At 48.7% G+C, this 27,308-nt stretch overlaps 1 protein-coding gene across 1 annotated transcript in view; it reads right to left on the reverse strand.

The window, feature by feature from the left end:
• The window catches only part of RNF43 (ring finger protein 43), a 126,919-nt gene that overhangs the window by 42,414 nt on the left and 57,197 nt on the right, over window positions 1–27,308 (reverse strand). The window contains exon 2 of the mRNA XM_073315639.1: window positions 16,180–16,302. Coding sequence (XP_073171740.1) covers window positions 16,180–16,302 — 123 coding nt within the window. The remainder of the gene's footprint in view (window positions 1–16,179; window positions 16,303–27,308) is intronic.

Below are 27,308 nucleotides of genomic sequence, written 5' to 3' on the forward strand. Positions count from 1 at the left end.
TCCGGCAACTCACAGAAGTTACTAGATCGCATGCCCTGGTTCTCATGGGAGACTTCAATCACCCTGATAGCTACTGGGAGAGCAATACAGTGGTGCACAGACAATCCAGGAAGTTTTTGGAAAGTGTAGGGGACAATTTCCTGGTGCAAGTGCTGGAGGAACCAACTAGGAGCAGAGCTCTTCTTGACCTGTTGCTCACAAACTGGGAAGAATTAGTAGGGGAAGCAAAAGTGGATGGGAATCTGTGAGGCAGTGACCATGAGTTGGTTGAGTTCAGGATCCTGACACAGGGAAGAAAGGTAAGCAGCAGGATACGGACCCTGGACTTCAGAAAAGCAGATTTTGACTCCCTCAGGGAACTGATGGGCAGGATCCCCTGGGAGAATAACATGAGAGAGCTGGCTGTATTTTAAAGAATCCTTATTGAGGTTACAGGGACAAACCATCCCGATGTGTAGAATGAATAGTAAAGAAATCAGGAAGGCCAAATCACACCTGGAGTTGTAGCTAGCAAGAGATGTTAAGAGTAACAAGAAGGGTTTCTTCAGGTATGTTAGCAACAAGAAGAAAGTCAAGGAAAGTGTGGGCCCCTTACTGAATGAGGGAGGCAAACTAGTGACAGAGGATGTGGAAAAAGCTAATGTACTCTATGCTTTTTTTGCCTCTGTCTTCACGGGAAGGTCAGCTCCCAGACTACTGCACTTGGCAGCACAGCATGGGGAGGAGGTGACCAGCCCTCTGTGGAGAAAGAAGTGGTTTGGGACTATTTAGAAAAGCTGGACGAGCACAAGTCCACGGGGCCGGATGCGCTGCATCTGAGAGTGCTGAAGGAGTTGGCGGATGTGATTGCAGAGCCATTGGCCATTATCTTTGAAAACTCATGGCGATCGGGGGAAGTTCTGGATGACTGGAAAAAAGCTACTATAGTGCCCATCTTTAAAAACGGGAAGAAGGAGGATCCTGGGAACTACAGGCCAGTCAGCCTCACCTCAGTCCCTGGAAAAATCATGGAGCAGGTCCTCAAGGAATCAATTCTGAAGCACTTAGAGGAGAGGAAAGTGATCAGGAACAGTCAGCATGGATTCACCAAGGGCAAGTCATGCCTGACTAATCTAATTGCCTTCTATGACGAGATAACTGGATCTGTGGATGAGGGGAAAGCAGTGGACGTGTTGTTCCTTGACTTTAGCAAAGCTTTTGACACGGTCTCCCACAGTATTCTTGCCAGCAAGGTAAAGAAGTATGGGCTGGATGAATGGACTATAAGGTGGATAGAAAGTTGGCTAGATTGTCGGGCTCAACGGGTAGTGATCAATGGCTCCATGTCTCGTTGGCAGCCAGTACCAAGTGGAGTGCCTCAAGGGTCGGTTCTGGGGCTGGTTTTGTTCAATATCTTCATAAATGATCTGGAGGATGGTGTGGATTGCACCCTCAGCAAGTTTGCAGATGACACTAAATTGGGAGGAGAGGTAGATACGCTGGAGGGTAGAAATAGGATACAGAGGGCCCTAGACAAATTAGAGGATTGGGCCAAAAGAAATCTGATGAGGTTCAACAAGGATAAGTGCAGAGTCCTGCACTTAGGACAGAAGAATCCCATGCACCGCTACAGACTAGGGACCTAGTGGCTCGGCAGCAGTTCTGCAGAAAAGGACCTAGGGGTGACAGTGGACGAGAAGCTGGATATGAGTCAACAGTGTGCCCTTGTTGCCAAGAAGGCCAATGGTATTTTGGGATGTATATGTAGGGGCATTGCCAGCAGATCGAGAGACGTGATCGTTCCCCTCTATTCGACATTGGTGAGGCCGCATCTGGAGTACTGTGTCCAGTTTTGGGCCCCACACTACAAGAAGGATGTGGAAAAATTGGAAAGAGTCCAGTGGAGGGCAACAAAAATTATTAGGGGACTGGAACACATGACTTATGAGGAGAGGCTGAGGGAACTGGGATTGTTTAGTCTGCGGAAGAGAAGAATGAGGGGGGATTTGATAGCTGCTTTGAACTACCTGAAAGGGGGTTCCAAAGAGGATGGATCTAGACTGTTCTCAGTACGAGCTGATGACAGAACAAGGAGTAATGGTCTCAAGTTGCAGTGGGGGAGGTTTAGGTTGGATATTAGGAAAAACTTTTTCACTAGAAGGGTGGTGAAACACTGGAATGCGTTACCTATGGAGGTGGTGGAATCTCCTTCCTTAGATATTTTTAAGGAAATATTTTTAAGGTCAGGCTTGACAAAGCCCTGGCTGGAATGATTTAGTTGGGGATTGGTCCTCGTTTGAGCAGGGGGTTGGACTAGATGACCTCCTGAGGTCCCTTCCAACCCTGATATTCTATGATTCTATGATTCTACATGGCAGAGGGGCATTGCTGGCACATGATGGCATATATCACATTGGTAGATGTGCAGGTGAACGAGCCTCTGATAATGTGGCTGATGTGATTAGGCACTATGATGGTGTCCCCTGAATAGATATGTGGGCACAGTTGGCAACGGGCTTTGTTGCAAAGATAGGTTCCTGGGTTAGTGGTTCTGTTGTGTGGTGTGTGGTTGCTGGTGAGTATTTGCTTCTGGTTGGGGGACTGTCTGTAAACAAGGACTGGCCTGTCTCCCAAGATCTGTGAGAGTGATGGGTCGTCCTTCAGGATAGGTTGTAGATCCTTGATGATGTGTTGGAGAGGTTTTAGTTGGGGGCTGAAGGTGACGGCTAGTGGCGTTCTGTTATTATCTTTGTTGGGCCTGTCCTGTAGTAGGTGACTTCTGGGAATTCTTCTGGCTCTGTCAATCTGTTTCTTCACTTCAGCAGGTGGGTACTGTAGTTGTAAGAACGCTTGATAGAGATCTTGTAGGTGTTTGTCTCTGTCTGAGAGGTTGGAGCAAATGCAGTTGTATCGCAGAGCTTGGCTGTAGACAATGGATCGTGTGGTGTGGTCTGGCTGAAAGCTGGAGGCATGTAGGTAGGAATAGCGGTCAGTAGGTTTCTGATATAGGGTGGTGTTTATGTGACCATCGCTTATTAGCACCATAGTGTCCAGGAGAAGCGTGGTTTGAAGGAAGTTGCAGTGCAGAGGTTACTTGTTTTGGGGGTTGAAGCGCAGAGGCTGCTAGTTTGGAGGGATCGCAGTGCAGAGGTCACTGGTTTGGGAGGATTGCGGTGCAGGATATTGCTGGTTCAGGGGGGATCACAGAGCAGGAAGTGCCTGGTTTGAGAGGGTTCACAGCGCAGGAGGCAGGTGGTTTGAAGGAAATTGCAGGGAAGAGATTACTGGTTTGGGGGGGTGGGGGGTGAAGTGCAGAGTGGCTGGTTTGCAGTGATTGCAGTGTAGAGGTTGCCGGTTCGGAAGAGGAGTGGAGTGCAGAGGTTACTGGTTTGGGGGATTGCAGTGAAGAGGTTGCTGGTTCAGAAGGAACGCAGTGCAGAGGTTGCTGATTTGGGGGAGGGGAAGATTGCAGAAGGGACTGGATATCGCCTCTGGTTTCTCACTGAGCTCCTTCCCCAAAACTTGGATCCAGAGTCCTCCTCAGCAGCAGGCAGGAGGCATCTGTCTCAGTGCACACAGGCCTAAGGGCAATGTGGTAATCTGCCCCTCAGAACTGCTCTCCCCTACATTCAGGAGCAGCACCACTGACACTGGCCTGTGAAGGGTATTGTGGCTTTGACTCTGCCCAATGCAGAATTACAGCATCCGCCGTAATTTATCCTCACAGTGTGTGACATGATTGCCCACCCACACCAGTTGTCATGGAGTCACCGGGCCGATGCTCTGGAATTGCTCTGAATGAAGCCAGTCACGACTCTGGTTTGACATGCCTCCTCTTTCTGAGCTGTCGCCAGGACAAGAAGCCTACACGGCTTCGGCCTTCCTGGGTCTGACCTTGGAGCATTCAGTCCCCCTGTTCTCACCATGTGCTTCCCGCAGCGAGTCAGCCTGGACAGGACTCCCAGGGAAGCCAAAGGGGCCTGCACCCCAACTTCGCAGTCAGCCGTGACTCTCAGCCAGCATGTAAAACAGAAGGTTTATTAGTCGACAGGAACACAGCATAGAACACAGCTTGTTAGCACAGAAAGCAGGAACATTCAGTAAAGTCCATCCTTGGGGGAGGGGAGCGCAGAGCCAGTTTTTTGGGCCTCCCCCTGGGCTCCAAGCTAGCAGAGACTGACTTGCTTCTAGCTGCCCGGCCCCCAACACACGCGTTGCCTTTCCTCTGGTCTTTTGTCTCACTTCCCGGGTAAAGTGTCACCTGGTCGCACCCCCTTTCCTGGTTCTCAGGTTAGGAAGGGCGTTGGCCATCGCTTACATGCAGGCAGCTGGAGCCACGTCACCTGCCCCCGAGGGTCTCAGCAAAAGTCACGCACTCTTATTCCCACCACCTAAGCACTGGTGTAATGCATGGGGAAACTGAGGTACACACGGTACCAATGCAAGACAGTAAGACTCACATAGGCTCACATACAACATAGTAAGGAGGAGAACCCCACTTTGTCACATCTCTCCCTGCTTCAAGACCAAACTGAGCGAGGTCACTTTAACCAGTGACCTGGGGAAGTTCAGGCCCCCCTCTCTGGGACTAAGCATCAGCTATAACATTTGCACTCCCCTTAACATGGACCACCTCCATCTCGTAATTCTGGAGGGTCAGACTCCACCTCACATGTCCCTTTGCCCTTTCCACTGTACTTACAGACACAGAATTTTCTGCACTTGTTGCATGGCACAGCTGAAAAAATACTATCCTGCTAATGATCCCCTCATGCACACTGGTAGGTCCAATCTCACTCTCTCCCCCATCTTGTTCCACCACCTTGTGCTGTCATCAGCCACTGCTCATTCACCTTTCTCCCACCCAGACAGCTGAGTGTCTCTGGCTCCTGTACTACCCTGCACCAGGCTTCTCCATGCTGTATTTACATGTAGTCACACAGCACTGGTCAAGGACTTTGATGCATGGTATCCTGTCCAAGCATTTCATGTTACAGACGAGATGCAGACAGTGCCTGTGAAAACACTCTAGTTGCTCCTGCTTTAGAGTGTCCCTGTTTCACAGCCATAGAGAAGAGTGCTTAACACAACTGCACACCAGACACTAATCTTGACATGAAGTCAAATGCCTCCCACATGCCACAGCTGGAGACTACGCCGACCACGGGCGGACTTGGCTTTAGAAATGCACCGCGTGTCAGATACAGTGCTGCCAAGATAGCAACATTTTTCTACAGCATTAAGCAGTGTGTCATCCATCGTGATTTTGGGAGCAGAATACATTTTTGCTAGAGCAGGCTGGTAAAGCACTTCAGTTTTCTTGAGACTGATAGAGTCCAAATTGCTTTGCCAATCTAGATTCCTGGTGACTACCCCAGCAATGAGTCACTAGTCAGGAGCTGAAGGACTCCCTCTGCTCCAGCCCTTACAAATGGGTCACACACACATGGGGGGATGCAACACAGACTACTTGGAGGGGGCAGGGCGAATTCAGACACGTGTGAAGGTGGGGAAAGGTACATACACACACATACATTAGTGGGTGGTCCTACCACTGAGTTCAAGGGGGTTCTATTGGCATGACAATGTGTCACCAAAGAGTAACAGAGACAGGCCTCTCTAGTCTCTGCCTGCAGTGGGTAGGATCTTCCTAGACCAAGGCTTCACCCTGCACTTGAGATGTGGTTCCCTGCCTCCTTTGCCAGTAGCATGCATTGCTGACCAAATGGGAGGCTGCCCCATAATGTGATGTCATCTCTGCCGTCACTTTACACCCTAGGGTTAGCCCAGACTATATGGCATATTTTCAGACAAGACTGTCCTTATCTGCGCTAAGGGCAAAATCATATCTCACAACGTGCTGGCTCCAACATGACTGTCTATACACGGTTCTGATACTGCTTTGTGTCTCCCTCTTTCCATATCTAGTTTGTGATCACGTGGTGAGAGTTGGCTTTAACTTTGCATATGTCACTCTCGTGAGGGCTCTATGTTTGCAATTGTCCTGTGCAGGGAGCTGTACCAGATCAGCTTGTGGGGGGTTGGGATAGGAGTTTCCCCAGGTATTGTAGGTTTATAGGTTTTGCTCTGATGTCTTGAACATTTCTGGGCTTTGGGTGGGTTGTTTGTCCCACTAGCCAGGAGGGTAGATTGTACAACTGGAAGGTGGTGCTATAGGAGGGACAGGGCTCTCATTGGGATGTAAGTTTTGGCCCTCTGGTGCTTTGTGGGTTGGTGAGTACTTGCTGCACAGACTGCACAGCAGGGGTTAACGTGTGTGTGGGGAGGAAGGAGATAATGGGGTTGCAGATCTGGCAAAAATATCATTTAAAACTCAAGCCAGGTCTTATTACAAAAGGTAGATCATGTCAAACCAACCTGATCTCCTTCTTTGAGAAGGTAACAGATTTTTTAGACAAAGGGAATGCAGAAGATCTAATTTACCTCAATTTCAGTACGGCATTTGATACGGTTCCACATGGAGAATTATTAGCTAAATTGGAAAAGATGGGGATCAATATGAAAATTGAAAGGTGGATAAGGAACTGGTTAAAGGGGAGACTACAGCGAGTCACACTGAAAGGTGAACTGTCAGACTGGAGGGAGGTTACTAGTGGAGTTCCTCAGGGATCGGTTTGGGGACCAATCTTATTTAATCTTTTTATTACTGAGCTTGGCACAAAAAGCGGGAATGTGCTAATAAGTTCACGGATGACACAAAGCTGGGAGGTATTGCAATACAGAGAAGGACCGGGAAATCATACAGGAAGATCTGGATGAACTTGTAAACTGGAGTAATAGTAATAGGATGAAATTTAATAGTGAAAAGTGCAAGGTCATGCATTTAGGGATTAATAACAAGAATATCTGTTATAAACTGGGAACGCATCACTTGGAAGTAACGGAGGAGGAGAAGGACCTTGGAGTATTGGTTGACCACAGGATGACTATGAGCTGCCAATGTGATATGGCCATCAAAAATGCTAATGCAGTCTTGGGATGCATCAGGCGAGGTATTTCCAGTAGAGATAAGGAGGTGTTAGTACCATTATACAAGGCTCTGGTGAGCCCTCATCTGGAATACTGTGTGCAGTTCTGGTCTCCCATGTTTAAGAAGGATGAATTCAAACTGGAACAGGTACAGAGAAGGGCTATTAGGATGATCCGAGGAATGGAAAACTTGTCTCATGAAAGGAGACTCAAAGAGCTTGGCTTGTTTAGCCTAACCAAAAGAAGGCTGAGGGGAGATATGATTGCTCTCTATAAATATATCAGAGGGATAACTACTAGGGAGGGAGAGGAATTATTTAAGCTCAGTACCAATGTGGACGCAAGAACAAATGGATATATACTGGCCATCAGGAAGTTTAGACTTGAAATTAGATGAAGGTTTCTAACCATCAGAGGAGTGAAGTTCTGGAACAGCCTTCCAAGGGAAGCAGTGGGGGTAAACGACATATCTGGCTTCAAGACTAAGCTTGATAAATTTATGGAAGGGATGATATGATGGGATAGCCTAATTTTGGCATTTAATTGATCTTTGACTACTAGCGGTAGATATGCCCAATGGCCTGTGATGGAATGTTAGTTGGGGTGGGATCTGAGTTACTACAGAGAATTCTTTCCTGGGTGTCTGGCTGGTGAGTTTTGCCCACATGCTCAGGGTTTAGCTGATCGCCATTTTTGGGGTCGGGAAGGAATTTTCCCCCAGGGCAGATTGGCAGAGGCCCTGGGGGGGTTTCGCCTTCCTCTGCAGCATGGGGCACGGGTCACTTGCTGGAGGATTCTCTGCACCTTGAAGTCTTTAAACCACGATTTGAGGACTTTAATAGCTCAGACATAATTTAGGGGTTTATTATAGGAGTTGGTGGGTGAGATTCCATGGCCTGCGTTGTGCAGGTCAGACTAGATGATCATAATGGTCCCTTCTGACCTTAAAGTCTATGATTTTATGATTCTATGCTCCGAGATTATGCTAGACCTGCCACTTTTCCCAAAACACTTCAAGCACTGTTGCACAAGCCTCTCTGCTCACTGCATGCAGGCTGCACTTTCCCCCAGGATTGACAGAGACAGCTACGGGTTTCACCCCTGTGAGTGTGAAGGCCACCAGAGTCAGGAATTAGAGGCCACTGTCCCAGGGACTTTGACACCCCTTGGAGCTGTTCCCTGCCAGCTTCCGAGCTGTCTTTGGCAGAGAAGTAGTTAATGGCTGCCTCTTGTGGAAGGAAGGAAGGAAGGAAGGAAGGAAGGAAGGAAGGAAGGAAGGAAGGAAGGTCAATAAAGTGCAGAGCTGGGATGATCTTACTCACACAGGGTTCTTTGATCTGAGCGTTCCTGGGAGAGCATGTGCAAGCACGTATCTGCCAGAATTGCTACAGCAGGTTTCACAATTACAGTATATGCCTCTAACTGAGGGGCCAGAGGTCAGACCAGAGCTTCCCAGCTGTAAGATCAAAGGCAGCACTCTTGCCCTGTGGCTGCCCTGAGGTAAAAGGCATTCCCCAACCCAAAAGAGGATGTTGCACAGAGTGTTCATGTTCAGCTCCCTCTTCGTCCTGCCCAGGCACACATATCCCTCCTTTCTCTCCTGCAGGTGCTGCAGGGGCTGGAGAGCAGGGCTAGCGGCAAGGTTGGGAACTAAGGTGGCAAATCAGAGGCCAGGGGATTAGGATTGAAGGCTAAGGATCAGAGAAGGGATTGGGAGCTCTAGGGTTTGGTAGAACCAGATTGGGAAATTGGGCGGTGGAAAAAGAAGCTCAGAGCAGGCTCTGGATCAGGGAGCGGAGTCATCAAAGGATCCTCAAAGTTTGCCAGTACCTGAGGAGAAACAGGACTTTCAGGTAGTGAATTTCACCCAGTGGAAACCAGTCAGCATGCACTGGATAGCAATCACTTTTACAAGGATTTTCTCCTGTTAAAGACAGAGAAGATGGAAAAAGCAAGCAACCGGAGCTGGGCAAATGATTCTTGACAAATAGCTTCTCTGGCAAAGGTGATTGTTGTGCATTTGTTTGTTATTCAAAATCATTTGACAAATCTTTGCTGCAAACACTTAGACAAATGGGCTTCTCACAAATCGTTGGCTGCAACTTATTGTTGGAGTGCTGGCAGTTTGTTATCCATGCCATGTGATTGGTCCCTTCAGCCACATTCCATTGTTGGTTTCCATAACTGAATGGCCTGATTTCTAGTCACTTTGGATGCAAATCCATACTGGTAGGAATAGTCTGAAATTCTGGCTTTCTGTAGCCATCCTTGGAACAAAAACTCACCGTCACAGAAAAGAAACACACAAGAATGGCTGCAAACACCAGTGCAGCAAAGGGGCAGCTGAATAGTTGTGAATAATTCCTCACAATATCTGCCCAACTCTTCAATTAACTCTTCCTGTGCATCTTAATCACCTTGGCTATTGATTTTCAGGTTTGGATGCCTCATTACTGGAAGGAGTTCAGAGAAGAGCAGCAGAAATGAGCAGGCGGCTGAAGGAGTGACTCACAGGGCAAGACTGAAAGGGCTGATTGTGTATTGCTTGGCTGAGTGACAGCTCGGGTGGGGGTTATGATAACATTTTACAAAGGACTATTCTTATCATTTATATAGAGCTGCAATTATATCTGCAATGCTCCACCACAGGAAACAAAAGCAAGAGCCCCTTCCTCGGACAGCGTGAGCTGATACAATACAAAATACCCCAACACAGAATGGTGTGCGGCTTGCACCAACTCGATGCTTCGTGCTTCCCAGAACAAGGAGTCCCGTGGGGCAAGAGGATGTGTGTTGAATACAGAGCAGGAGGCTGTTCCACCTGTGGCATGCAAGGAGTCTAGATCTGGGAAGCAGGGGAAGGGAGCGATCAAAAATGAAGCTTGGGAGGACTGCAGAGCAGGAAGATGTTTGGACAGTGGAGTTGGGCAGAGCCTGCTGGCTGATGGCTGAGTAGCTTGGCCCTGATGTGGAAGCCAGCGAAGGGCCTGAGGGAAGTGGGGAGGCATGGTCTGAGCAGCACACAGAGACGTGACCTCTGCCAGCAAAGTGAAAGGGATGGGGAACTAAAACCTGATTTACTGAACACTGCTGTGGACACATCTGCCCATACAACAGGGCTGAGCTACACTTGTTGTTGGGCTTCTTTGATTCAGGGCCCCACTTTGTGGGACCCCTTGTCACTGACAAATGCCAGGAGTGAGGTTTCATAGACCAGCACGGGGAGAGTGGGATGACATTTGTGACAGTCATGTTAGCTAGTCAAGCAGGATCTCAGGCAAAGTCCAACCCTAGTCAGATTCAGTCCTGAAAGCAAAATGTAGTCCCCAAATGGGGCAGTGCCTCATGAGAAGAGACATCCCCCGTGGCCCCCGTGGGCTTCGACAGAGCCCAGCACTGCTGACTTCCCCTGGCAGAAGGAGGGAAGGGGAGGGGGATATGACACCCACAGTCAACCTGGCAGCCCCCCTCCCTCAACCAGTGGAGGAGGGGAGACCACAGCAATCCCCAGCAGCCAATGAGAGGGCAGAAGCCAGCCAGGAGCAGATCCTGGGTGCCAGGAAAATCAAGGGAGGCACGAACAGCTTGGCATTCCCTCTCAGCAGAGAGCCCTGACAGGAGCTCCAGACCCCGCACCTGGCCTGTCTGTAACGGCGGCCTGCAGATTGGCCTCAGGCAGGGACAATCTGCTCCTCCTGCCACAGCCTACCAGGCACAGGACACAGCCCAGCTCTCGAGCCACCACCTGCAGCTCACACCGGCTCAGGATTTGGATCCAGAGACCAGACCTGCTTGCAACTGAGCCCGCAGGTTCCAAGCTTTACAAACTGTCAGCACCATTCTGGGAGGGAGTGGGCGGCTAGTCCCTCTCCAGCGATCCCCAGGAAGGGCCTTCTGCCCTGTGCCGGTCTCCTGACCCCTCAGCCAGAAAGGGAACCTGCTTGAGTCCCCTGTAGTACAGCGAGATCAGCCGTTAGGGCTTAATCTTGCACCAGGAAAGTACATGGCATCTGCAACAGGACAAGACCTGCACTGCCAGCTCCCTAGATGATAACGTGTGTTTCTAATGGCATCTCCTCATGGGCCTGCAGCGTGTCCCCATGTGCACCCCCTAGGTACCTGGGACTTGGGGGTCAGAGGGAACAGAGGGGGAGACACTGATGGGTAGGAACACTGGGGAGGGTGTGGTCACATGACCTAGTACGCTTGCCAGCATCGCTTTCAGTAATTAACAAGCATTATTGAGACCTCTAATAACTTAAAGCTTTTAATATTGTATTGATTGTATATTTCTCTGTAATCAAACCCTTATATATACTGTAGTTCCTAGTTATTCCAGGTCCAGCTGTGAGTGCTGACCACTTCAGTCTGGCTCTAATCCCATTTAAAATGCAGCCCCATGCAACTTCACCAAGGTCCCACAGAAAGGCTATGCCAGAGCCAGCAACAGAACGCTGATCTGTTGCTAGGGCTGTCAAGAGATTAAAAAAATTAATCGCAATTAATCACACTGTTAAACAATAATAGAATACCATTTATTTAAATATTTTTGGATGTTTTCCACATTTTCAAATATATTGATTTCAATTACAACACAGAATACAAAATGTACAGTGCTCACTTTATTTTTTATTACAACTATTTGCACTGTAAAAAACAAAAGAAATAGTATTTTTCAATTCAATACAACTACTGTAGTGCAATCTCTTTATCATGAAAGTTGAACTTACAAATGTAGACTTATGTACAAAAAAACTGCATTCAAAAATAAAACAATGTAAAATTTTAGAGCCTGCAAGTCCACTCAGTCCTACTTCTTGTTCAGCCAATCAAGTTTGTTTACATTTGCAGGAGAGAATGCTGCCCACTTCTTGTTTACAGTGTCACCCGAAAGTGAGAACGAGCATTCTCATGGCACTGTTGTAGATGGCATCGCAAGATATTTACGTGCCAGATGTGCTAAAGATTCATATGTCCCTTCATATTTCAACCACCATTCCAGGGGACATGGGTTCATGCTGGTGACGGGTTCTGCTCGATAACAATCCAAAGCAGTGCAGACTGACGCATGTTCATTTTCATTATCTCAGTCAGATGCCACCAGCAGAAGGTTGATTTTCTTTTCTGGTGGTTCGGATTCTGTAGTTTCCGCATCAGAGTGTTGCTCTTTTAATACTTCTGAAATCATGCTCCACACCTTGTCCCTCTCAGATTTTGGAAGGCACTTCAGATTCTTAAACATTGGGTCAAGTGCTGTCTTATCTCACATTGGTACCTTCTTTGCATTTTGTCAAATCTGCAGTGAAAGTGTTCTTAAAATGAACAACATGTGCTGGGTCATCGTCTGAGACTGCTATAACATGAAATATATGGCAGAATGCAGGTAAAACAGAGCAGGGGACATACAATTCTCCCCCAAGGAGTCCAGTCACTAATTTAATTAACGCATTAGGTTAACTGAGACCCTCCCAACCCTGATATTCTATGATTATTTTTTTAACAACTGTCACCAGCATGGAAGCATGTCCTTTGGAATGGTGGCCGAAGCATGAAGGGGCACATGAATGTTTAGCATATCTGGTATGTAAATACCTTGCAGTGCTGGCTACAAAAGTGCCATGCAAATGCCTGTTCTCACTTTCTGGTGACACTGTAAATAAGAAGAGGGCAGCAGCATCTACTGTAAATGTAAACAAACTTGTTTGTCTGCGCGATTGGCTGAACAAGAAGCAGGACTGAGTGGTCTTGTAGGCTCTGAAGTTTAAAATTGTTTTGTTTTTGAGTGCAGTTAGGTAACAAAAAAATCTGCATTTATAGGTTGCATTTTCACGATAAAGAGATTACACTACTATTTCTTTTATCATTTTTACAGTGCAAATATGTATAATAAAAATAATGTACACTTTGATTTCAGTTACACTACAGAACACAATATATATGAAAATGTAGACAAACATCCAGCCTGGAGCCCCCCACCCCAAGGGAGGCTGAAGCCTGGAGCCCCGTGCCTCAAGGGGGCTGCAGTCCAGAGCCCCATGCCCTGAGAGGGCCTGAAGCCTGGAGTCCCATCCCCTGAGCAGAGCTGAAGCCCAGAGCCCTGGGGGTCACACTTTTTCTAGGGGGGGAGGTAACGATTTTTTTTATATCCAAAGTGGGTTGGCAGCACAAAAAGGTTGAGAAATCCAGATTTAAAGAAAATCACAAGCTAATGCAGAGGAAAGAAGAGCCTAGTGCTCTAGAGCAGCGGTTCTCAAACTTTTGCAACCCGAGGACCCCCATTTTGATTTAAAAAATGTTAGGAACCCCCAAAGCCCCCCGCTCAGCCCCTGCCCCGCCCCTTCTCTGAAGCCCCACCCCTGCTCACTTTATGCCCCCTCCCTCCATCGCTCACTCTCCCCCACCCTCACTCACTTTCACCAGGCTGGGGCAGGGGGTTGGGATGCAGGAAGGAGTGCAGGCTCTGGGAGGGAGTTTGGTTGCGGGAGGGGGTGCAGGGTGAGGGCTATGGGAGGGAGTTTGGGTGCAGGGTGCAGGCTCTGGGCTGGGGCAGAGGGTTGGAGTGCAGGAGGGGGTGAAGGCTGCCGGGCTCCAGCTTACCTTGGGCAGCTCCCGAAAGCGACTGGCACATCCCTCTGGCAGCGGCTCCTAGGCGGGGGGGCCAGGGGTCTCCGCAGGCACTGCCCCTGCAGCTCCCATTGGCTGCAGTTCCTGGCCAATGGGAGCTGCAGAGTCAGTGCTCAGGCCAGGGGCAGCACACGGAGACCCCCTGCTTCCGCCCCACGGGCCACAGGGAGGGACGTGCTGGCCGCTTCCAGGAGCGGCGCAGGGCCAGGGCAGGCAGAGAGCCTGCCTTAGCCCCGCTGCACCACAAGAGTTTTAGCGTACAGAAGGCGCTGGGAGGGAGGGAGAGGAGTTGAGGGAGGGAAGGGGAGGAGTTGATCAGCAGGGCCTGCAGACCACAGTTTGAGAAACGCTGCTCTAGAGCCTTTCAGGCACACTGCTCATGAGCAGAAGAGGGATCCAGGATGATGGACATTTGCCCTGGGTAAACTGGGGGCAGAAAAATTCTCTGTTTACTTTCTCCTCTGTTGCAAAGATCCACCACATTACCTGCACTAATTAGATACAGGGCTTGGCTGCCACAACTTGCATCACTTACCAGTGTGGAGCTTCCTTATATCCCAGATAGCTTTGGTCATAATGTACCCATCCCAGGGTGCACTGGTTGGTGGGTTATTCTGCATTGTCTGAGGTGACGTTCTGATCAGTCGTCACAGACAAAGTCTTCACTTTCTTCACAAAAGTCTTTATGCAGAGATTGCAGAGTAACGGAGGACAGCTGGCCTCCAGGGTATGGGGGAACTCCTTGGTGGTGAATGGCATGACCCACAGGGGAACTTCTGAGCCCTGCCTGGACAGACTGAGCAAGCAGCAAGCATTGGGCCTGACCCCTCCAAGCACTGAGATGCCTCTCCTTCCCACTGAAGCCAAGAGGTGTTCTCTGCATTTCTACGAGATATTCAGTGTCTAGTGGCAAAGGACCCACTGAAAGAGGCCAAGCGGGAAAGAAAAGGGGCAACACCCAACTCCTGAGCTGAGCAGGTGAGGAGCAGAAAGGTGTAACTCCCCTTCTTACAGCTAAGAACAACATAACAGACACTAATCATTGAGGACAGAGTAAAACTACAGAAAACAGGCTATAAACATCAGAGGCCTAGTGCTGCCACCCTGACTCATGCTGATAGTACCTTACTCCAGTGAAATCAGAGGGATGCCTTGGTGACTGCGGTACAGCCTCATGTGAGTAGGGGTGGCAGGACGGGGCCCATAATGGCTAAGAAATAAGTTGCTAAGCAGAGCCCCTTCCAGAAGGGAAACAGTCCATTCGAAGGTTGCAAAAGACATTGTCAAAATAGGTTTCAGAGTAGCAGCCGTGTTAGTCTGTATCCGCAAAAAGAAAAGGAGGACTTGTGGCACCTTAGAGACTGACCAATTTATTTTAGCTCATGAAAGCTTATGCTCAAAGAAATGTGTTAGTCTCTAAGGTGCCACAAGTCCTCCTTTTCTTTTTGTCAAAATAGGGTGTCTCTACATTGCAAGTTCTCTGTGCAGGTCCTTCATTTCACTCACCATGGAAAGCACACCTGCAATGCTGCGCACAAATGTGAAATAAGAATAAATTCCTTATAAAAAACTAACTTAGGAGGCTGTCAAATTTCCAGACAGAACCACTGAAAATTCAAGAAAATGCCGCCATAAATCTCCCTGTTCTGCCTTAACACTGCCCTCTTGTGTATGCTGGATTCACAGAGTTTAAAGCCTGAGGGGACCACTAGTTCACGTGGTCTGACCTCCTGTATAGTACAGGCCATCACACTTTACCCCATTACCCTGTATAAGGCCAATAGCTTGTGTTTGGCTGAAGCATCTTCCAGAAAGGCGTCCAGTTTGGATTAGAAGATATCAAGAAACAGAATCCACCACTTCCTTTCCAGATTGGTTCCAACAGTTAATCACCTTCGTTGTTAGGTATTTGTGCCTTATTTCCTATTTGGATTTGTCTGCCTTTAACTTCCAGCCCCTGAGTCTTGCTCTGCCTTTCTCTGCTAAAGAATTCCAATACCAGCTTTCATTACAGGGTCACAGATTATATTTTCCACGGGATCTTGCCTCATTCAGTGCTCAGGATAAATGGTGCAAAATAAAATCCTTGTGCTGTGAAGTGTGGACCTAGTGGCTGTTTCTGATGTCGGGCACATATAACTGACTGGAGTGGGCAGGAGAGCACACAGCATGTGTGGAAGGGCAGCAGTGGGTGGGGCATGGGTAAGCTGTGGATAGGAGCAGAGTTTTCTTGCGATGCTGGCTAAGGGTCTGACCTGTCCCAAAGAATCATAGAATCATAGAATCATAGAATATCAGGGTTGGAAGGGACCCCAGAAGGTCATCTAGTCCAACCCCCTGCTCGAAGCAGGACCAATTCCCAAAGAACCAAGGCGCAGATTATGAAAACATTACACTGTTTACAAGGCTGTTCAGTCCCAAGTGCTATGAAGTTTGGATACCAGGGCCAGCTGCAATGGGAACAGAAACCGGCTCAGTCCTCCTGCCGAGGGAACAGAGACCCATCCTGCATCCTCCTATATTTCTGCCTGTCCCTTTAGTCGTAAGGGCCCAGGCCATTTCCATTCAGAACGTTCATGCACATACCTTGTTGTCCAATGACAGACAGGGGTGGAGATCTCGATCCGGTCGCTCGAGTTTGACAATAGTGACAAATCCAGAGCTGGTGTGCTCATCCTCACTGGTGTTACACAGAGACAGTGGGTGGAACTGTGGGCACAAAGAACAAGGGAACTCAGATCTCATTGAGCATAATGGGCATGTCAGTTTTTATTTTAAACACTGTGTCCATCCTGCTAGTGTCTAGGTATTGTGCGGGATCCCTAAGCCAACATTCAAGGAGCTCAGCAGGGTCAGGCTATTGGTCCAGTGACCAGGTGGGATTTACACCATTGGCCAGCAAAAAGGGTCAGGCAGGTCTACCCAAGAATGCCATATCCCTACCCACAAACACCACACCAGGCTGTGCCCACTAATCTCAGCCATTGAGACAGCATATGGGGAGAGAGGCTCCATCAGCCAGGAGCCTAGCTCAGGGACAGTGCAGGTGCCTTTGCAAATCAGGTCTCACTTAGAAACTCCTTCACAAAGCAGCAAACTCTAGTGCATTGCCCAGTGCAGCGAGAGCTGCGCTAATGAAGCCTGAGGTAGGGCAGGAGCCTGCTGCTCTTTAAGCTTTGCACTCACTAACCAGCCTTTGCTGTTTGGCTGGAGTTGGACACAACACTTCTTAAGTGGGGAGAGTGCCCAAGAGCGACAGTGTGGGAGGGGGATGAGTAAAAAAGCACAGGTTACCATGACCTGGTGAGTCAGACCTGGGTAAGTCAGCTCAAGGGGTCCCACAGCAGTAACTGGAATGCACGGCTTAATCCCCTACAAGCAGCAGATGCTGTGATCGGAACCGTTCATCCAAAGGTCCTAATATGCTTTGCCACTATCAGTTCTTCCAACCACCCATTCCGCATGAACCAGGTCACTATCATCACTCCCATGTTACAGATGGGGACACTGAGGCATAATGGGGGTGGAGCTAGAGGCAAAAGTGGGTGGCACCATAGACAGTACATGCTCTACTCTGGCCAGAGAGGTTGCCATAACTTGCAACATGCCTGATGGCTGTTGATTTCTGAGCCTTTAGGTTACACTAAGATAATTTTCAAGCTTTTCTCGGCAACTAGGAGAGCTGCTAGAAATGTACTTTTCAATGAAAGCTGAGATTCCCACATAATTAACCAACTCTAGATGTTGGGGTTTTAAGAAGAAGAATACCAAATACTGTGAGACTCACAAAAAAAAAAATCAACAGAGTTGGCAACATTGGGGACATAATAAAGAGATGTAATAATTAATGGTGCAGAGACAATAGACTGGGAGCAGAAGAGAACATGAGAAAATGGGGGGCATTTGATAACATTGAAAGGCAGCAAATTTAAAACTGAGAAAAGGAAATATTTTTTCACCCAATACATAATTAAACTGTGGAACTCACTGCCACATGAAGTTATTGAAGCCACGAATTTAGCAAGATTCAAAGGACTAGACGTGTATCTGTATTACAAGAGCATCCAGAGTCACAATAGTTAATGCTAAAAGAAGAGCTTTGGAAGAGAGAGAATCCCAGGAGATACACCCTTCTGGTTCAGTGATGACCCCAGTCTCTGACTTTGAGGGATCAGGATGACACATTCAGGGGTACAGAGTATTCTGCAGCAGCTACTGCAGAGTTTCTGCAGCTTCCTCTGAAGCACAGTACTGGCCACTGTCAGACAAAGGGCACTAGATTGGATGGAACTCAGCTGTGAGCCAGGCTTGGAATTCCTATGTTCCTTCAAAATGGGAGTGAGACTTTGCCAGAAGAGAGTGCAATGGGAAAAATTCCTAGAGTAAGGAAACAAGGAATGAAAAATAAAAAAGAAACAACTGTGAACATCTGCTGCAGCCCACAAAACTGGTGGAGAAAGAACAAAGCAGACCTGCACCAGCTCATCCAGTGTAGCAATCCCTGCTGTGCTCATGGATCACAATAGAATGAAATCAGCATCCCTGCCACCCCAAACTCTGGAAGGACATGATTAAAGCCAACCATATAATGGAAAGGAAATAAATTACAGTCACCCAGGCCCCTAACTTACACCTCTCCCAATGGAGATCTCTCAATTCCCTCCCTCCCTACACCACCCAGAGACCTCCTGTCCCAACCAGGGCTATTTCACTCCCCCAGGGCTTTGCCTTCCTCTTCCTCCCATGTTAAGGATACAAAAAAAAAAATCAAATAGTTACATTTTTGATTGAGGATTCAATTATTTGCTCCTAGAAAACTTGCCAATGAATTCGATTGGTTCCACGTGCTGCCACCTGATTCCTCATCCCTGCCTCTCCATGGCACCCTCCTCCTTGCAGCCTCCATGAGGCTCTTTGGCCTCCCATGCAGAACACCGCCCCTCTCAACTTACTGGCTTTGCTCTCTTTTCACCTGCCCCCCACTGCCTCCCTCTGCCAGCTAGGAATGCCCGTTTGTCACATTTCCTTGCGCCATGCCCCCGAGCTCGCCGGAGCAGGGACTGTGCCTGTGCTGTGCCCAGGATGACGGCCCCACCTGGCGGGGCCCCTGACCGCTTCCCTCAGCTAATCAAATAAAATAACAGCAAGCATCAATCATCATCATCTGGGCTGCCCAAAGAATTACCTACAGCCGCACATGGTAGTCTAGGTCACACAGCAACTACCCCTGGGCGTGATGCTACAGCACTTAGTTAGGCAAAGGGCTGGTTAGAGGGATGGAATGGGGGGTGCCCCTCCTGGAGGCTCAGGAGGAGGGGAGTTTCATGGGGCTAAGTATTGGGACAGGCCCATTGTACAATTTTTATTAATGATTTAAACAAGCTACCTTCATTTCCAGGCAACTTTGAGACTGGTGGGGGATAGGGTGCCAAGGGCACTGTGGGGATGGGCTATGAAAGGTAAAATACCTACAGCAGAGGTTTTCAAATTGTGGGGCACACCGCCTTATGGAGGCATGGAGGAACTTTGCGGGGGCGAGCGGCAATGCCAGGCGGCTCATGCCAGGCTCACACGGTGGAGCCAAGGCCAGCTCCCATGGGGGGCAGGGAGGGAGTGTCACCTCCACCCCCTGACTCACCTCAGCATTCAGGACAAGGCCTTCCAGATCCTAAACCTGCTGGGCCACCAGCACTGATTTGGGAAGTGCAGAGGCCTGCTTGTTTGTGTCCCAACCTGCCTTGGCCTGGATGGGTCCATCCCCAGCAGAGGAACAGTACAGGCTTAGTAAGAGCCACGCCAAACTTTCTCTTATCCTTGACAGAGGCTCCTGCGGTGGCAGGTGGCTGTGGAGGGGGGGCTCCCTGAGGCAGGAGCGTCGCCAGGGGAGGCCTACAGTCCCTTTGCGTTGTCTACTGGGCAGTGAGGGTTTCCCCGCTTGGTGTTTAGCTCTGTAAGAGCCACATGGCACTAACCACCCCCAGCCCCAGACTAGACAGGGCTGGGCCTTTCTCTCTTTCCCCAGAACGCCGGCCCAGCAGCATTGGGCCTCACTCTTTGTTTCTTTTGGGAGGTAGGGAGCACAAGCCCTTCAGGCCTCAGTGATACCCTTGTTCAGGCCAGGAGGGGCCCAGCTCCACTGGGCCTGGTGATGCTGGCAAGGGCCAGGAAATCAGTTACGACCCTAGGAAATGCAGAGGATCCTCCCTGGGGCTGGTAGAGCCCTGGGAACAGAATGCTGAGCGGAGTGACCTGGAGGTCCTCTCTTCCCTGAGGGCAAGCAGCCAACCCCTTGACTGACTCAGCCCCTCAGGGACAGCAGCGACCTGGTTCCAGGGCAAGGGGAGGTAGGGGGCTGCTGGAGCCCAGCACTCTGCTGTGTGGGTCAGTGACTGTCACTGCAGTGCTTGTATGGCTCATTGTTATGGGAGTCCCCTGGGGCCTTACACCATGTGCCTTTGACTGGAGCAGGAGGGGATTGCGCTTTCACCCCCGGAGCCCTTCCAATAGTGTTTCCTTTCCCCACCAGGCCTGTTCAAAGCTTGCTGTGGCCTGATCATAGAATCATAGACTATCAGGGTTGGAAGGGACCTCAGGAGGTCATCTAGTACAACCCCTGCTCAAAGCAGGACCAATCCCCAATTTTTGCCCCAGATCCCTAAATGGCCCCCTCAAGGATTGAACTCTCAACCCTGGGTTTAGCAGGCCAATGCTCAAACCACTGAGCTATCCCTCCGCCCCTGATCTGTTCTTCCAGCCCCTAGCTCCTGGATGCTGTAGCATGCAGGTGTTTCCATAACCTGTCTGGGCCAAGAGCTACATAGCTGCTTTGTTACCAAACCAGTGCAGCAAAAAACACAAGGCAGTTCCACCACAGGGTGGAGCTATTAGCAGGAACCCAGCTATCCTGGACATGCTCATATCTGATCACTGAAACCATTGCACTTATCTGGCCCGTTCTCTGGAACCTAATGGAACACGAGGGGCCCTGTAAACTGAGCTGCCATGTCCGTCCCTTGGCCTGGGGGCCGATGAAGCTTGTGTGCGAGCTAGAGAGAACTCCAGGGCGGGTTCACTTCCTGCATGAGTGCTTCTTTGTTATGTGTGTCTTATGTAATTATGTATGAGACCATGTGGTGAGAACGAGATTTAAGCAAGATCAGAAGGAGTGCGGCAGCATATGGCTCTGGGTGAAATGAGCCTAATCCACTCCTGTATTATCGCTCTCTGCTGGTAGCTGCCACACTTGGAACGTAACAAGGTAAAGTTCCCTGCTGAAGCTAAAGGCTCCCTTATTGTCCGTCTAAACCTTTGAGACTACGGGCAACATTCTGCTCTCTGTCACCCAAGTGTGAATATAGTGCCACCCACTTAAATACGTTTCCTCACCAGGGTCACCAAAATCAGAGCTTGTCCCTTTGATCAAACTGTTATATTAATAAATAAAGTTTAATGAATTAATTTCTATGTCCTAATGTATGAGAGACTGTCCTTGAGAGTCAGTGTACTTTAGGTGGAGGAGTTGGGGAAGCTGAGAAAATTAAAACAAGTAGTTATTGTTCTTAGTCCAGTCTCCATGGTAACAATGATAAAATCTTTCCCCCTTTATTTTGGAATGCCAGCCCCCAGTCTTGGAAGAGGCATGTGATGGCAAGTTGTTTTGCACCTTGCTTTGCTGTGCCCATGAAGCTTGTTGCAATGAATATTGTGATAGAAAACTTGTACTAATTTGTATGAATAAGAGTATTGCCAACCTCAAGAATTCAAAAATCATGAGTTAGGTCCCCCCAAAATCATGAGATTGGTTTAAAAATCAAGAGGATATGTGTGGGGTAATTTAAGTGTAGAGTAACTATATTACTTCATTCTCCATTATCCTTAGCACCCTGGAAATACATCATGTGGGTGCACAAACCATCACTGCTGTCCCAGGCACATGGGGATCCTGCCCCGTAGTGATAGGTGCATTTTCTGATTTCATGTAACGTTCCTGCTATCCAACAGTGCCTTAAGTCCACTCCTGGTTAATCAGTTCACCTTTCATCTCGCACACATTGTGCAGTGCACAGCAGAGCACAATAATGCAGCTGGTTTTGACAACACTGGCATCCAAATGGTTCTGAAGGCAGCAGCATCTTGACTTCAACCTTCCAAATGTGCATTCCACCACCATCATACAGCTACTGAGCATGTAACTGAACCTTCTTTGTCAGGCCTCTCAAGTCAGTGAACGGTTTTACAAACATGTATAATGATCCTCTTTCAAGGGGTAGTTGATAGGGAAGCGTCACCTAGTGGTCAGGGCTTAGACCCATGACTTGCTGGGGGTTGTTGGTAGGGGAGTGTGAGCCCTCTCGCTCCACCAGGCTCTGACCCAGGGCCCTTTGAAGGCTGTCAGCGATCTGACAACCAAGGGTTGCTTAAGACCGCCCTCCCTGGACAACTTCCTATCACTCCCCCTTTCCTGCAATTGTCCCAACATCACCGTCTGGGTCTAGGCAGTGCGAAGGGTGTCTGCTCACAACAAAGCACCTTCTGGCTGCTGCCTATACTGGGGTAGTGCTCTCTCTCTCTCTCTCTCTGCCATGGCATGGCCCCGCTTCTGGGCCAGCTCAGTCACAGAATCATAGAATATTAGGGTTGGAAGAGACCTCAGGAAGTCATCTAGTCCAATCCCCTGCTCAAAGCAGGACCAACCCAATCATCCCAGCCAAGACTTTGTCAAGATGGAACTTAAAAACCTCTAAGGATGGAGATTCCACCACCTCCCTAGGTAACTCATTCCAGTGCTTCACCACCCTCCTAGTGAAAAAGTTTTTCCTAATGTCCAACCTAAACCTCCCCCACTGCAACTTGAGACCATTACTCCTTGTCCTGTCCTCTTCTACCACTGAGAACAGTCTAGAACCATCCTCTTTGGAACCCCCTTTCAGGTAGTTGAAAGCAGCTATCAAATCCCCCCTCATTCTTCTCTTCTACAGACTAAATAATCCCAGTTCCCTCAGCCTCTCCTCATAAATCATGTGCTCCAGCCCCCTAATCATTTTGTTGCCCTCCACTGCGCTCTTTCCCATTTTTCCACTTCATTTCTTGTAGTGTGGGGCCCAAAACTGGACACAGTACTCCAGATGAAGCCTCACCAATGCCGAATAGAGGGGAATGATCACGTCCCTCAATCTGCTGGCAATATGCCATTGACTTTCTTGGCAACAAGGGCACACTGTTGACTCATATTCAGCTTCTCATCCACTGTAATCCCTAGGTCCTTCTCTGCAGAACTGCTGCTTAGCCAGTCGGTCCCCAGTCTGTAGTTGTGCATGAGATTCTTCCTTCCTAAGTGCAGAACTCTGCACTTGTCCTTGTTAAGCTTCATCAGATTTCTTTTGGCCCAATCCTCCAATTTGTCTAGGTCACCCTGCACCCTATCCCTACCCTCCATCGTATCTACTTCTCACCCATCTTAGTGTCATCTGCGAACTTGCTGAGGGTGCAATTAATCCCATCATCCAGATCATTAATAAAAGATGTTGAACAAAACCAGCCCCGGGACCAACCCCTGGGGCACTCTGCTTGATACTGGCTGCCAACTAGACACCGAGCCATTGATCACTACCCATTGAGCTCGACAATTTAGCCAGCTTTCTATCTACCTTATAGTCCATTCATTACAGTCTTAGGGCTTTCCCCTGCTGCTCTCTCAGGCTGTTCCTGGGGCAGGTCCTCCCTTTCCTCAGGAAAGGACCTTTGGGAAGTTATCTAAGGAACAAATTCTGTCTTCCCTCAGCTTTGCTCTGCTGGAGCTGCAGGTTGCAGGTCTGTTCTCTTCCCTGGTCTACCCCAAGTGAGCTTCTCCCCTGCCTTTTAACTCCTCCTCCAGTTGGTGCATTTCCTACAGGTGTGGTGGGGCGGGGCTAGCTGGACCCAGAGCAGTTCCTTAACCCCTTGTTACCCTGTGTGGGGTTTGTACACCCCATCATAGAATCATAGAATCATAGAATATCAGAGTTGGAAGAGACCTCCGGAGGTCATCTAGTCCAACCCCCTGCCCAGAGCAGGACCAATCCCCAATTAAATCATCCCAGCCAGGGCTTTGTCAAGCCTGACCTTAAAAACTTCTAAGAAAGGGGATTCCACCACCTCCCTAGGTAACGCATTCCAGTGTTTCACCACCCTCCTAGTGAAAAAGTTTTTCCTAATATCCAACCTAAATCTCCCCCACTGCAACTTGAGACCATTACTCCTTGTCCTGTCATCTGTTATCACCGAGAATAGTCTAGATCGATCCTCTTTGGATCCACCTTTCAGGTAGTTAAAAGCAGCTATCAAATCCCCCCTCATTCTTCTCTTCTGTAGACTAAACAATCCCAGTTCTCTCAGCCTCTCCTCATAAGTCATGTGTTCCAGACCCCTAATCATTTTTGTTGCCCTTCGCTGGACTCTCTCCAATTTTTCCACATCCTTCTTGTAGTGTGGGGCCCAACACTGGAAACAGTACTCCAGATGAGGCCTCACCAATGTCGAATAGAGGGGAACGATCGTGTCCCCCAATCTGCTGGCAATGCCCCTACTTATACAGCCCAAAATGCCATTGGCCTTCTTGGCAACAAGGGCACACTGTTGACTCATATCCAGCTTTTCGTCCACTGTCACCCCTAGGTCCTTTTCTGCAGAACTGCTGCCTAGCCATTCGGTCCCTAGTCTGTAGCGGTGCATTGGATTCTTCTGTCCTAAGTGCAGAACTCTGCACTTGTCCTTGTTGAACCTCATCAGATTTCTTTTGGCCCTATCCTCCAATTTGTCTAGGTCCCTCTGTATCCTATCCCTACCTCCAGCGTATCTACCACTCCTCCCAGTTTAGTGTCACCTGCAAACTTGCTGAGGGTGCAATCCACACCATCCTCCAGATCATTAATGAAGATATTGAACAAAACCAGCCCCAGGACTGACCCTTGGGGCACTCCACTTGATACCGGCTGCCAACTAGACATGGAGCCATTGATCACTACCCATTGAGCCCGACAATCTAGCCAACTTTCTACCCACCTTGTAGTGCATCCATCCAGCCCATACTTCTTTAACTTGCTGACAAGAATACTGTGGGAGACCGTGTCAAAAGCTTTGCTAAAGTCAAGGAATAACACGTCCACTGCTTTCCCCTCATCCACAGAGCCAGTTACCTCATCATAGAAGGCAATTAGATTGTCAGGCATGACTTGCTCTTGGTGAATCCATGCTGACTGTTCCTGATCACTTTCCTCTCATCTAAGTGCTTCAGAATTGATTCCTTGAGGACCTGCTCCATGATTTTTCCGGGGACTGAGGTGAGGCTGACTGGCTTGTAGTTCCCAGGATCCTCCTTCTTCCCTTTTTTAAAGATTGGCACTACATTAGCCTTTTTCCAGTCTTCTGGGACTTCCACACCCTGGTAGAAGGGGATATGTGAGGCCCCCTAGAACAGTGGTTCTCAACCAGGGATATGCGTACCCCAGGGGTACTCAGAGGTCTTCCAGGATCAACTCATCTAGATATTTGCCTAGTTTTACAACAGGCTACATAAAAAACACTAGCCAAGTCAGTACAAATGATAATTTCATACAATGACTTGTTTATACTTCTCTATAAAATGTAAGTACAATATTTATATTCCAATTGATTTATTTTATAATTATATGGTGAAAGTGAGAAAATAAGCATTTTTCAGTACTAGCATGCTGTGACACTTTTGTATTTTTATGTCTGATTTTGTAAGCAAGTCGTTTTTAAGTGACATAAAACTTGGGGGTACGCAAGACGAATCAGACTCCTGAAAGGGGCACAGTAGTCTGGAAAGGCTGAGAGTCACTGTCCTAGAATAACAGTGGAGACAGAAAGAAAAGGAGTACTTGTGGCACCTTAGAGACTGACAAATTTATTTGAGCATAAGCTTTACTCCATTTATAACAATGTCATCGAGAGGGAGTAAGCTCCCTGCTTGTCCATGAAGGTGAAGTCCTGATCTTTGAAAAAAACCTGGCATCATGCACCTTGCCAGTACATCCCACATTGGCACCCATGAACCTGCCTCTGTGGTTGACCAAAGCCTGCATAATGATGGAGTATTACCCTTTACAGTTATGTACTCATTTGCTCCTTTTGGAGAAAAAGTTACGGGCACATAAGTCCCATCAGTACCCCATGCAGTCTCTCAAAGCTGGCACTTATTTCAGTAGCATTGTTTATGCCCACCACTTTTGGGTAAACCACAGTCCTGATCTCCTTGCAAGATTCCAACACCTGAACCCCCACAGTTTACTTGCCAACAACATACTGGTTTGCCATCGACCGGTAGCATTCTGGAGTAGCCAGCTTCCAGATGGCTATAGCAACCTGCTTATGGACTGGTATGGCTTCCCTCCTGTGTGCCCTGGTGGTGAAATGTCAGTGCCTGGTGCTCGTACAGGTCCAGGAACATCTGCTTCTTCATGAAAAATTTCTGGAGCATCTGTTGGTCATACCAGGTCCACAGAACAATGTTATCCCACCAGTCTGTGCTTGTGGCCCTGCTCCAGGAGCTGCTACCTGTGGAGTGTCTGCAGCACTGGCAGCAGGCATCAGCTGCATCAACTGGACTGTGGATGCCATGGCTGTACTCTCCTCTCAGAGTTGCCTTCAACAGGACAAATACTGCCACTGAAATCTCCACCAGCACCTCACAGATGCTCTGCCTGAATCCTGAAATAGCAAGGAAATTGCAACCAGGAAAAGGTCTTCCACCAGTGCTGGAGTCACACTGCTGACTCCTGTTGCAGGGAATATGCAAAATGGCTCAGCTGGATGTGTTGGTAGGCTAAGAGCACTTCAGGCAAGTGCCATGGGAGGGACAGACAAGTTCTCCCACAATACATCACAAATCAAGCTCTGGAGCTAGTAAGGGTACTAAGAACCCTAGGATACGCTCCTCAGAAGCCTCAGCTTCTGACACATCTGCATACCACAGTATGGAGCGGCTGGCACAGGAATGAGGCATACATAGCAATACATTGTGGGTACTCACATGTGAGTCTTGCAAAGAACAGGTTTGCAAGCGTGGGTCACATGGACCCAGGTTTACTGCGTAATGTAGACAGACCCTGGGGGCAAGGTTAGAGTGCTGGTTCCACCTCGGGCTATGCTGAATTCCTGAGAGGTTAGCACATTTTTGGGATTGCACAGGAGCTGCGACATGCTCTTATTTGGGTAGCCGCTGGTCAGGCTGCTTGCAGGCTCTTTGGAGCAGGGTCTGTTTCTTTGTTCTGTGTGCCTATAATGCTCAGCACAACGGGGCCCTGAGCCTGTCTGGGCCTCCTTGGCTTACCAGAATACCAGTAATTAATAGCATGAATAATAATTGCAAGTTGCTTCACCAACTCCCAAAGGGGCTAGGCGAGTGAGTGAAATGCTAGCAGTGCTGTGAGGGGTAATGTAAGAATCCAGCCAGGAAGCCAGGAGGGCAGTTGTTGTGGGATTCATGGTTAGGATAATGCAGAGACCCTCATTTTTATTCTATATTGTGAGGGGCCAGTTGTGGGTCTGTTTGTCCCTGTGGTCTGGCTGAACTCCCTTGCCAAGCAAAGCCGCTTTGCACTGAAAATGTCTGCTGTCGGCCTGTCCCTGTCCTGCCGGGTTGCTGCTGGCACAGAGGGTGTGCCTTGGACACTAGCCAGAGCAGGTTAACATGAGAGCATGAACAGCAGAAAAGC

The sequence above is a fragment of the Lepidochelys kempii genome, chromosome 17, assembly GCF_965140285.1.
Source record: "Lepidochelys kempii isolate rLepKem1 chromosome 17, rLepKem1.hap1, whole genome shotgun sequence".
NCBI lineage: Eukaryota > Metazoa > Chordata > Testudines > Cheloniidae > Lepidochelys > Lepidochelys kempii.